The 10,919-nt window shown below is 50.3% G+C and overlaps 1 protein-coding gene across 1 annotated transcript in view; it reads left to right on the top strand.

The window, feature by feature from the left end:
• The first annotated feature begins 69 nt into the window (after positions 1-69).
• LOC104132072 (phosphodiesterase 4D interacting protein) overlaps positions 70-10,919 on the top strand; it is a 15,429-nt gene continuing 4,579 nt past the window's right edge. Inside the window, exons 1-10 of the mRNA XM_035900818.1 lie at positions 70-1,426; positions 4,971-5,090; positions 6,825-6,944; positions 7,181-7,273; positions 7,373-7,588; positions 8,134-8,292; positions 8,654-8,767; positions 9,003-9,140; positions 9,452-9,631; positions 9,910-10,104. Coding sequence (XP_035756711.1) covers positions 278-1,426; positions 4,971-5,090; positions 6,825-6,944; positions 7,181-7,273; positions 7,373-7,588; positions 8,134-8,292; positions 8,654-8,767; positions 9,003-9,140; positions 9,452-9,631; positions 9,910-10,104 — 2,484 coding nt within the window. The 5' untranslated portion in view covers positions 70-277. The remainder of the gene's footprint in view (positions 1,427-4,970; positions 5,091-6,824; positions 6,945-7,180; positions 7,274-7,372; positions 7,589-8,133; positions 8,293-8,653; positions 8,768-9,002; positions 9,141-9,451; positions 9,632-9,909; positions 10,105-10,919) is intronic.

Below are 10,919 nucleotides of genomic sequence, written 5' to 3'. Positions count from 1 at the left end.
CGGTGCGGGAGGGGTGCAGCCCGGAGAGGGGGTCAGTCCTGGTGTGGTTGGGTTGAGATGTGAAGGAGATGTTGTGGGGTGGGATGTTTCTGTAGCACCAGGAGTCTCAGCGTATCACCCTCCTAAAAAGGGGGGGATTGGTGGGGTGAGGAGTGCCGGTGGGCTCAGGGCTTGAGGGAGCTGTGCCCCGGGAGATGCGCTGAGTGAGCAGAAGAGGCCTCAGGAAGGTCTCCTGAGAACCCCCAGCAGTAGGTTTGGGTGCCTGTCAGGAGGGAGGATGAAGGAAACCTGCCGAATCTGTGCCCGGGAGCTGTGCGGCAACCAGCGGAGATGGATCTTCCACACAGCGGCCAAGCTGAACCTCCAGGTGCTGCTCTCCCACGTCCTGGGCAGGGAGCTGTGCCGGGATGGCAAATCCGAGTTTGCTTGCAGCAAGTGTGCCTTCATGCTGGACCGCATCTACAGGTTCGACACCGTCATTGCACGCATCGAAGCCCTCTCCATCGAGCGCCTGCAGAAGCTGCTGCTGGAGAAAGACCGCCTCAAGTTCTGCATTGCAAGCATGTACCGCAGGAACAACGAAGACTCTAGCACAGATGACAGAGCTGGGGATGGGACTGTGGACCTTTCTAATCTGCCTGATGTACGGTATGCTGCCCTTCTTCAGGAGGACTTTGCTTATTCTGGGTATGAATATTGGACGGATCAAGAAGATCACAGCTTGGAGGCACACAGCTGCCATGCTTCAGAGGGAGCAAGTAACCGCCCGCGGCGCTGCCGTGGCTGTGCTGCGCTGCGGGTGGCCGATGCTGACTACGAAGCGATTTGCAAAGTGCCGCGAAAGGTGGCCAGAAGCATCTCCTGTGGGCTGTCCAGCCGGTGGTCGGCCAGCATGGGCAACGAGGAGTCGTCCGTGTGCGACGCAGCAGAGTCTGCCAGCGCCAGAGGGCCTGTGGATGGGGAAAGCATGGAGGAAGGCACACCTGCGTCTTCTGTTGAGTCCCTGGACACGACTGTGGAGGCGAGCCCTCCGCAGCAGAAGGATGAAGATGCAGATAAGGGGGTGAAAGGGAATGGCAAATGTGATGATTTCTTAGATGACCGCATGACCCCAAACTCTTCACTGAGTGGGAACAGGCTGGAGCTGGCCCTCAGCTTGATCAAGGCTTTGGACTACAAACCCCTTCAGAGCCCCCGAGGCAGCAGGCTACCTATTCCTGTGAAGTCCAGCTTGCCCCCTCCCAAGCTCAGCCGTGACTTGGCAGATGGCAGCGCTTCTGCTGGCTTAGTGTGTGCTGGTTCTGCCTTCCTGAATGCAGACAGAAAATCCTTTTCCAGAGCTCCTTTGGGTATTTCCCTGGAAATTTCTGAACTGCAGGAGCTGTGGGATGACCTCTGTGAGGATTATATGCCGCTGCGGGTACAGGTAGAGGTCATTGTGCTGCTGTTCGATTGAGCAGCGTCTCTGCAGCCCGACACTGAGCCCACTAGGGATTCTTATGTGCTGAGATAATACAGATAGCCATGTGTCGCTGAACCCAGGGCTAAGAATAGGCAGCTCAGTCCTTTTTAGGTGTGCTGCCTCTCTCCTGTGTCATTCTCCTGTTGTCTGTTTCCTCCTTGTGTCCTGGGAAATCAACCTTCCCTCCCCTCCATCAGCTCTCCCTGTGAGTGCAGCCTGCTATCACTTCAGCTTTCTCTTTAAGAAGTCAGCGTGACTTTTGCCCACAACGAAAGGGAGTGTTTTAAGCTTCTGGGCATGTGTTTTCCAACAAATGTGTTTTCTTTGTGCCTGGGTAATGGTTCAGCATCAGGAACGCCTGCCTCTGGAGCCCTGCCTCTGCAGATCAGGCCTCCAACCTGCCTAGTGTGCAGATCCGCGCAGGGATCTGTGGTGCATGCCCTGAGGAAAAGGTGTTTTCCTTGCAGGTGGATTTGTGCCAGAGGATGACTTTAGGGTTGGTATTCTAGATAACTGGTTTATTTTCTGATCCTTTGAAAAGACTCATCAGTTAATGCTGAGAGGTGATGAAAGCTCCTGCTTTCACGGGACTTCTGGTGCTGTTCTTGATGGTAGTCCTCGTGTAGCTCTGGATTGCATCTGTTTTGCTGGCTTTAATGAAATCTTCATTAGTATGCAGTCAAAAAGCTGAACTTGTAACTCCTTTTCCACTTTCCTTAATGAATAGAAGGCCTCAGTCAGCTTCAATTCAGGAATATCCATGTCAGCCTAATTGCATTCCCATTAGCAGCCTTAGTGCTATCTAATGCTCTAGGTAGCCTGGGGGATTAGAAAAATGCTTGTTTATTACTATGGCAACTGTGGCTGTGCTGAATTACACTTCCTATTCAGCCAGTGCTGCTTGTTGTCCCATCTGCTTGGGCGTTTCCCAGAGCTGTCTGCTTTTTCCATTAAAGCTTGCTCAAGAGATGGAGCGGGGCAGGAATGTAGAAAAAACTGGTTTTCATCTGGTGCGCAAAGGCATCGTGCTGGCAGCCACTGACTGAAGATGTGAAGCAGGGCATTGCTGCTCCTGTAGTCTTGTGTTGCTTACTGATTTTCACTGCTAGGGATATATTTACAGTATAAAAATAGGCTTTCTCTTAACAGAACTTGGCGCAATCAATGTGGCGTGTTTATGGCTTGGCTTTGTGTCACGGGTTGCCATCCTCATCCTGGAAACTGCTTTAGAGGAGTTTCTCCAGCCTCTGCCATCTGACCATCCCTGCCAGGAATTCATCCTGCAGGATATTTTACCACCTCCTTCTTGCTGTGGCAGCAGCAGCTGTGGTCTTTGGTGCAGGGTCTGGCAGAAAGGGGAAAGTGCTTAATCGTTTGGATGGCTGTAACAGCAAAAATGAGAAATTGGATGCAGCTAGTAAGATAAATGATTCTTGTATAAATGATTTGTCTTTCTCTTTGTACGACCAGTACTCTTTATAAAAGTCAGGTACCGCTGTCCAGCAATTCATATGTGGAAATGCCTTTCTGGTAACATGAAAGGAATATATAGGATATGTAGGACCACAGTTTCTGTATTGCTTTTTGGGAAGCTGCAGTTCTCCTTTAAATTTACTGCTGTAAGCTATGATGACCGAGAGATCTGGTGTCAGGGCAGATGAACTCATAGGTACTGTCTTCTTGGGCATTCCCTTGAAACGACAATTCTTCCTCTTCATCACCACAGCCCCAGGAAAATGTCGCCAAACCCAGCCTTTGTCAGATGCACTCTTGCAGCTGCCTGCGGTGCCGCGCTGTCGGCGAGGGATGCATTGCCCTACTGACAGCCCGTCTTTTATCCGCTGCTCAGGGCAGATGCGAGCTTGGCGTACTTAGATAATGCCGTGATTATTATTACTATTTCTTAAAGAAGTGTTCTGTCTAGGTTAGTGTGTGCTGACATTGCTGGAGCTGTATTGAGGAGAGATTGTCAGTAAAATGCTGATGTAGGAAAAACCGCTGGGGAGCCGTGCTCTTCCTTGTGTGGCATGGCTGCGGGGAAGCACAAGGGAGGAGCGAGGTAGCTTGGACTTTGGACTCTGGAGCTGGCTTTGCCTTTCCCTTCCCTGCTCTTAACTCTTTGCAGGCTTTTTGCTTATTTTTCTTTGGAATGTTCAAATTGTGAGGAAAGGTGTGATCTCCCTTTTTTTTTTTTTTTTTTTTTTTTTTTTTTTTTTTTTTTTTTGTCTTCTCTGTTTTCTTTTCATCAACCTTATTTCAAAATACCTGCTGTGTGGAGAGATTCCAGCAGCTCTCCCTGTCTGATCTGAAGCTGCCTGGCAAGGCAAATTTGAAATTACTTGCTGTGACTCTTTAAGGTTTCACTAAAATCTTAACAAAATGTTGGGGTAAAGGGAAGCACTGCTTCTGTATGGAAGCTTCTCTATGTGAGAGGCAATGCACAGGCCTGGGGGAGCTCCCCTGCGCTGTCTGCCTTTCCCAGAGACCGCGTTCCTGTGGCTGCTGAAGATGAGGATTCAGTCTGACAGGGCTAATCAGAGTCGGCTGTTGTTCTCCCTGTGCTGTGCTGTCTGGAGCTGGTGCTCCTGCGTGTGCTCTGACAAGCTCTGCCATGTTTTCATAGCCTCTGCGCTGCAACCCTGAGCTTGCCAGGGCTTCCAGTTAAAACAGACACCAATACAATCAATCTCGTATCACTGGTGATATTCAGGAATACTTAATGAGTCCTCTGAGGGCTGGGGGTGGGTGGCTGGGTTTGAATGCTGCTCTCAGGAGTTAAGAACTCACTAGGCGGGACATAGCAAAATAGTAAGAAGGGATGACACGGGATTAGTGTGTGGTCAGTCAGCAGGGTCTGGCAGGCCACGTGTCAGAAAGTAGGCTGTTTCCATTCCCAATAAATGGGTATGTGTCATGAAAAAAAATCTCAGCTGTGGCACTGAATTTGCTACAGCTTGTGGAGCTGCAGGGAATCGCACACGGCGTGGATGCTGGAGCGTGGCGAGCTGTGAAGGAAAGCCCAAAGGATCACAATTGGAGGGGTTCAGAGCTGGGGGGGACTGCTAGGTCATGACAGGAGGGTAGCTGGTGGGAAGGATTGAAGGTTGTGGGCATGATTAAGGTGGAGAACAGGGGAAGGAAGAGTTTGGTTCAGTGCTGGCTTTGCTTTGAAGCTCTCTGAAGCTGTCAGCAGAGCACATGGGAAGGAGGAGGGGAGGTTTCAGGGATGTGTCTTAGGTGTGGGGAGCAGATCCGTCATCAGCCTGCAGATGGTGGTTAGAGCCAGACAAGCTGCTGGGTTCATGGTACAGGAGTGAGGAGAGACAGAGAGCCCAACCAGAGCATTGGGGCAGGTCAGGCAAGGAGGTGAAGGGAGACATGGGCAGCATGATGTTTCAGAGGCAGTTAGAAAAGCCTGGTGGGGCATATTTAAGCCCATGCTGCAAGGTCTCTGAGGGCTGACAGCTGAATGGTGCAAGTCTTGAGCCATTTCTCTCCCTTTTTTCAGAATCTGCAGGATGAACATCAGCAGCCAGCTCCAGGTGACCCTGCAGTGGGGGAGCACGTGTCCGATCTGTGTGCTGCAGAGCTGCAGGGCAAAATCCAGCAATTTGAAGCTGCAAACAAGGTATTTCTTCATGAACAGCAAATTCAGTTCCTAGTGAGTCTGATGCAGTTAAGTATTGGAGGATGCCTCCTAGCCTGGTCAGAGGCAGGCATCTGCACCTCTGTTCCAGCAAGGGTGTTCACTGATGCATGATTTTCAGTGCTGTTGTCTGCCGGCTTGAGTTAAAAGCATTTAACTTTTTCTGCAGCTGCACTATGTAAAGTTTCCATATTTATTTTTGCAAACCATTATTTTGGAAGAACTTCCCACTTGCCTGTTGAGGCTTCCAGGAGCTGGTGAAGGAGAGATGCACAGGGCCATTTTCCTGTCTCTTGGATTTGCATGGGCTGAGATTGGTGCAGGAGAGGAGGGCACCTGCCTTTTGAGACAGCTGCCTTCTTTTTTGCAAGCAGTAAGGCAGATCAGCGTAGAGGGGGGCCTGTTTTCATTTTGATTTAAAGGCTTTCTTAGGAAAGAAACATGCAGTGGCTTTGTCTTGAGGCAGATCAAATTTAACATATGTTGTGAGGGGTGGTTGTTCTTAGTTATGCTCTTGAACTGTAAGTTATACCCACTGGGAAAACAGAGGGATTAAGTGGGGGGAAAAAAACATTGGGATGGGATCTGTATTTAAATCTGGGGACAGCTGTAAGCTATTGGAGCTGCCTGGACCACGAAGGTTGACAGGGAAATAAAGAGGCCCAAGGCCCAGTAAATGCAGTTGGAAGTGTTTAAACAGTTTAGGGGGTGTGCCTCTTAGAGAAGAGAGAACATAACAGGTGTGTAAACAAAAGGTGATCATGTGGCAGCACCTACTCCTTAAGAAATTAAGGCTTGAGTAAGTTCTGAAGAACATGCATATCATACAAGATTAAGAATGCCAACAGGCAGCATGTTTAGAAATGCTAACAAGCAGTTGCTTAAATGCACAACGTGCACTGTGTCATGAATGTTATGGCGAAAGCAGAGAACTGTCCTAAAACTGTTTGAGTTGGTAGTCTCTTTAGGGTGAGAAAGTCTAAGGCAAAAGTTCCTCAGGTTGTAAACCAGCCACAGAGACTGGTGAGATGTTCCCCTTTGCTTTGCAGCTGTGCTGTTGGCGTGCTGGCACTGGCTAGACTGTTGTGCTGAAGCCAGAACTTGAGGCTAAATGAGCCACTGATCAGATCAAACAGAGAATTGCCTAGACCAGCAGTTGCTGCAAGAGTGCCTGGGTGGTCAAAGGAGACAGCAAGAGAAGGGACTGGAAGATTATAAAGGGGCAGCTGTAATGCTCTGGAGGACCTCAGAAGCAAATGGGACAGTTTTTAGAATGTGTAGCTTCTCCATGTTGATCCCCCCCCCCCATCTCTTGGGAGGTTTTTAGGCTGAAGCAGCCTTTTTCCTCTTAAGGGAACAGAAACAAATGATAGAAACTTGGAAGGCTGCTGGGCAGTCCAAGCAAGACTGTCCTGGCATATGTGGGAGGCAGTACGATGCATCAACCCAAGCCTAGAACCTCTGCCCTGCACATGGGGGCTGCATTGGAGGGACCAGAAGCACTGGAACAGTCCTGCGGAGGGACTGAAGGCTTTGTATTTACTCACCAGTCTCCACCCAGCTCAAACAGTATTTACAGACTCTAGAGGCAGCCATGTTGATCTTGATCTGGTGAACAGCTGGGGCTGTTTAGACTTAAGGAGTGCAGGGAGTCCTAAGGGTGTTTATGTAGAGCATTAGGCAGGATTTAAAAAAATAATATATTTCTGTCTTCAGTTGTTACAGGAAAAGCTGGATGAATTGAATTTTGAATTAAAATCTGTCCAAGAAATGTCACAGAGGCAAGATCGTACAATCCAGAGTCTGAATGAGGCCCTGAAGAGCAAAGAGAGTAAGGTAATAGTTTTGGGTGGACAGGGTAGTGCTCACCAAAAGAGGAAAGTGTGCTAGCCCTGTAGGCAGTGACTGAAAAGGAACACTTAAGCCATTGCTGAATCTCCTTAAATTATTTCTTGTGAAGCTTTTGCTTTCATGTGATGCTGACATGTGTCATAATCCATGCCGGAGGCTTGGGACGGGAGGGTTTGTGCTTGGTTTGCCAATGACTGGGCTTTCTGTCCTTTGACTTGTAGACAGAAGAGCTGTACCATATCATCGAAGGGCAGAATGAGACAATGGCCAAGCTGCGGGACATGTTACACAGAAGCCACCTGGGACAGTTGCAGGTATGTCCCTGAAAAACCTCAAATTCATCAGGTTTCATTCTGAAGGGATCCCTCTTGTGAAGTGAGTCTTTGAGTTTCTCTGCTTCCCATTCTTTTTAGATGTCAGAGAGCCCACTCTCATCCCAGGAGCAGCAAATGTCGCTGCTAGACCTTCAGAACGTGCTTTTCTGCACCAAGCTGGAGGTGCGGAAACTGAAAAGAGCTCAGCGCCAGAAAGAGCATCAACTTGCTGAAGCCAGGAGAGCAACCCAACTCCTAGAGACCATGGTGCATGAGGAAGAGCAGCAGAAAGAGGCAACCTGGAAACACAACCAGGTATGACAAGCACTTAGCCTCGAAGTCTTTGGGCTTACATGACTTAAGCAGCACTGATGTAGTCAGTACTCTGCTCTCTTTCATCATTTCTGCGTACACCAGTCTGGGCACACTTGTCTAATCCCTTGTCACATGTGGCAGGGAAAATTCTCCAGCCTCCTTAGCTTCATATCTGAGGATTTAGAATTGGCAAAGACGCTTGATAGTGGGTATGCTGTCACTTGTACATCTTTGGCTGGCACAAGTGTCCCATCTCTTCTTGTGGTGTTACGAAGTTAATGTCTGCTGCTGCACAGGTTAGCTGTGATTGACTATAAAGCTCTGCCTGTGGCCAGAGCAAGGGGTTTAGATGGATGGATACCCTGGGAAATGAAATAAATTCAAACTTCATCACCATGGAAGTGTGCTTTGAGATGTGGAAGCTGTAGTACTGCAGAGCATTTTTGGCTGTTCCTACAACCCTTGTTGCTCTTGGCTTCTTCAGATTGGTCTGTTTACAGGTCTGATGAGGACTGGCTGCCAAGCTGTGTGCTTTTCCCTCACAGGAGCTGCGTGCTGTGGTACAGCAGCTGCAGGCAGAGCTGCAGGACAAGGCTCAGCAGCTCCAGACTGTGGAGTGGGAGAAATGCTGTGAGCTGCAGGCCCAGGAGCAGAGAATTCAGTGTTTGAGTCAGCATTTGGCTCGCAAGGAACAGCTTCTGCAGGTGAGATGCAGAAAGATTCAAGTTGAATGTAACTAGCCAGGGCCCCTGTTCCTCCTTTGGTATTTGGCAATGCAAAACTCAGTCTGTAGCTTTCATGCGTGCCCTTCAAAGAAGGGAAGGAAAGAGATGCTTCTAGGCTCCCAAGATGAGGAAGAAGGCACTAGTATCAGAGTATCTCAGCCCACAGCAATGCCTGGTGAGCCCTGGCAGGCACTAGTCAATCAGCCCCAGGTGCTGGGACACTGCAACCCTTTAATGTGGGGGGTAGAGCAAGTGTAGAGTGGAGGTAGTTAGCCCTGATTCTCCTGAGCTGCTCTCTGGTGGGTTTCTGAATTGACAGGTGTGTGTGTGTGACCTTTAGGAAACGAGGGAGCTTCTGCAATGCCAGCAAAGCTTGGACAAGAGCCCTGCAGCCATGAATGCCATGTTGGAGAAACTGCAGCAGCGAGTCAGCGACAGGGATGCTGCCCTGGAGGTGAGCACAGCCTGTTGGTGTTGTCTCAGTTTTCCTGAGGCTCATCCTTTGGGCTACCATCAGCAGTGCAGTCCCAGGCTGACCCCAGGGGTGACCATGTCTTCTACATGCTCTTCATGGCTCAGCCTTCCAGAGGAGTCCTCTGAAGGGAAGAGCTGAGGTGCCCCACAAAGCAAGTGGTGGGCTGCAAGAGCCCTACTACCCCATTCTAAGTAATCACCCCCTCTCACCCTAGCGAGCAGTAGATGAGAAGTTCTGTGCCCTGGAGAAGAAGGAGCAAGAGCTGCAACAGCTCCATCTCTCAATAAGGGAGCGTGGAAGTGACCTGGAGAGACTGCGCAATGTACTATCCAGCAACGAGGCCACCATTCATGTGAGTGCTTCTTACCTGCGCACGTGGAGTCCAGCCTGGCTGTGGTGTGGTGCTAGACAAACCTTCCTGTGAATGCTCTGGTTGTTGCTGGGGAGAGTGGCTGCAGGGTGTTGGCCTTCCTCTGGCCCTGTGTGCAGGGTTCCTGGGTCACTCGTGTTTCTGGGCTGGGTGTAAAGGTGAGTGTGGTGTCTGGAGAGGACAAGGGTGGATGTGTGTGACTCCACTAGCAGGAGAGACTGGTATTTCTAGTTCTGCTTAATTCAGGGTAAAATCTCTGTCCCTGGTTGAGCTGCTTCTGTTGTGGTCCCCAGAGCCTGGAGAGCCTCCTGAAAGCCAAAACGCTGGAACTAGAGCAGGTGTCGGCAACCTGCCAAAACCTCCGTTGGCTCAAGGAGGAGATCGAGGCCAAATCCTGCAGCAGACAGAAGGAGCAGGAGGGGATCATCCAGCAGCTGCAGACTTGTCTGCATGACAGGAACAAGGAAGTGGAGGTAAGGCCTTAGCTTGGCTTCCTGAGCCTTCAGCCAGTTTGTCTGCAGTGAGAGTGGGCCCAAACCAGAGCCTCCTGGCTGCCTGCCTCTGAGGAGGGCACTTGAACCTGTGCCAGATGCTTTGGAAGCTGGCTGCTTTTGGCACCTGTAAATACCTGTGCTTGCTGAGACACTGGTCTCTCAGCTACACCCAGTCTGAAGAGCTGTTTCTTCCTGAGCAGCTTGCAGTCTGATGGTAACAATGTCTCTCCATCTCTCACTTCCTCCCCCTTGTTCAGGAGCTTACAGCAACTCTGCTGTGCAAGCTGGGCCCAGGGCAGAGTGAGGTAGCAGAGGAGCTGTGTCTGCGTCTCCAGCAAAAGGAGAAAATGCTGCAGGATCTCCTCAGTGACAGGAACCATCAGACCATGGAGCATGATGCTGAAATCCGGGAGCTGCTGCAGGCTGTGAGCACCAAGGAGCAGCAGAGCAGAGTGAGTTGTGTGCAGTGCCGTAGTGGGGGAGGCTGGGGTGGATGGCTCTGCCTTACATTAAGCAAATGGAAGCTGCCCTCTGGCTGCAGTTGATGTAGCCTGGTGGAGCTGCCGAGTGTTGAAGAACCACATGAGATGCCATGAGCCATTTCTAGGTTGGTCTCAGCCCATCACATGGGAGCAGTTATGAAGCAGCAGCTCTTGCAGCAGTGTTCAGGTGTCAGGTCCCTGTCATTAAGTGTACTGGGCAGGGTGTGTGTGTGTGTGGTGGGGAAGGAGGTGCAGATCCTACTAAATATCCGTGCTCCTGGGCTTGGGGCAGCAGAGGGGCCATGGAAGGGATGCTGCTTCACGTGGGTGTTACCAGACCAGAAAGGAAGACTGTTCTTCTTCTGAGCTGTTTCTTGTGTAGTGCGTAAGTCTGAGGAAGCTCTGGTCACTGCCTCTTAACTTGCACATTATTCAAACTAGTGCATGGTCCTGTATGTGTAAATGCCACTTAGAGCCACAGTTCCTACTCTGCCTACTCTTGCACACTGGGCACGGTTCAGTGTTACCCAAGATACTTACATTGAGTTTCCTTTCATAAAAAGGGGGCTAAAAGGCCAAGCGCTGTCTCTTCCTCTTTGTCTGCCCTCTGTCTTTCTCCCCTCCTGAACAGGGTGTGAGAAACGGAGGAGCTTGTTCCTCTGTAGACAGAAATGCTGAGCCTTTCTGCAGCTGTCTGGCAAGCAGAGATGGGAGGGCTGCAGTGGAGTCATCATGAGTGGCCAGGAGCAGTAGCTCCCAGGCTGGTTTGTGGATCATTTCTTTTC

This window comes from Egretta garzetta, unplaced genomic scaffold (assembly GCF_000687185.1).
Source record: "Egretta garzetta isolate BGI_Z169 unplaced genomic scaffold, ASM68718v1 scaffold598, whole genome shotgun sequence".
NCBI classification, from domain to species: Eukaryota; Metazoa; Chordata; class Aves; order Pelecaniformes; family Ardeidae; genus Egretta; species Egretta garzetta.
Note: the sequence above shows the minus strand (reverse complement) of the source record. Positions and strands in the feature narration are given on the sequence as shown.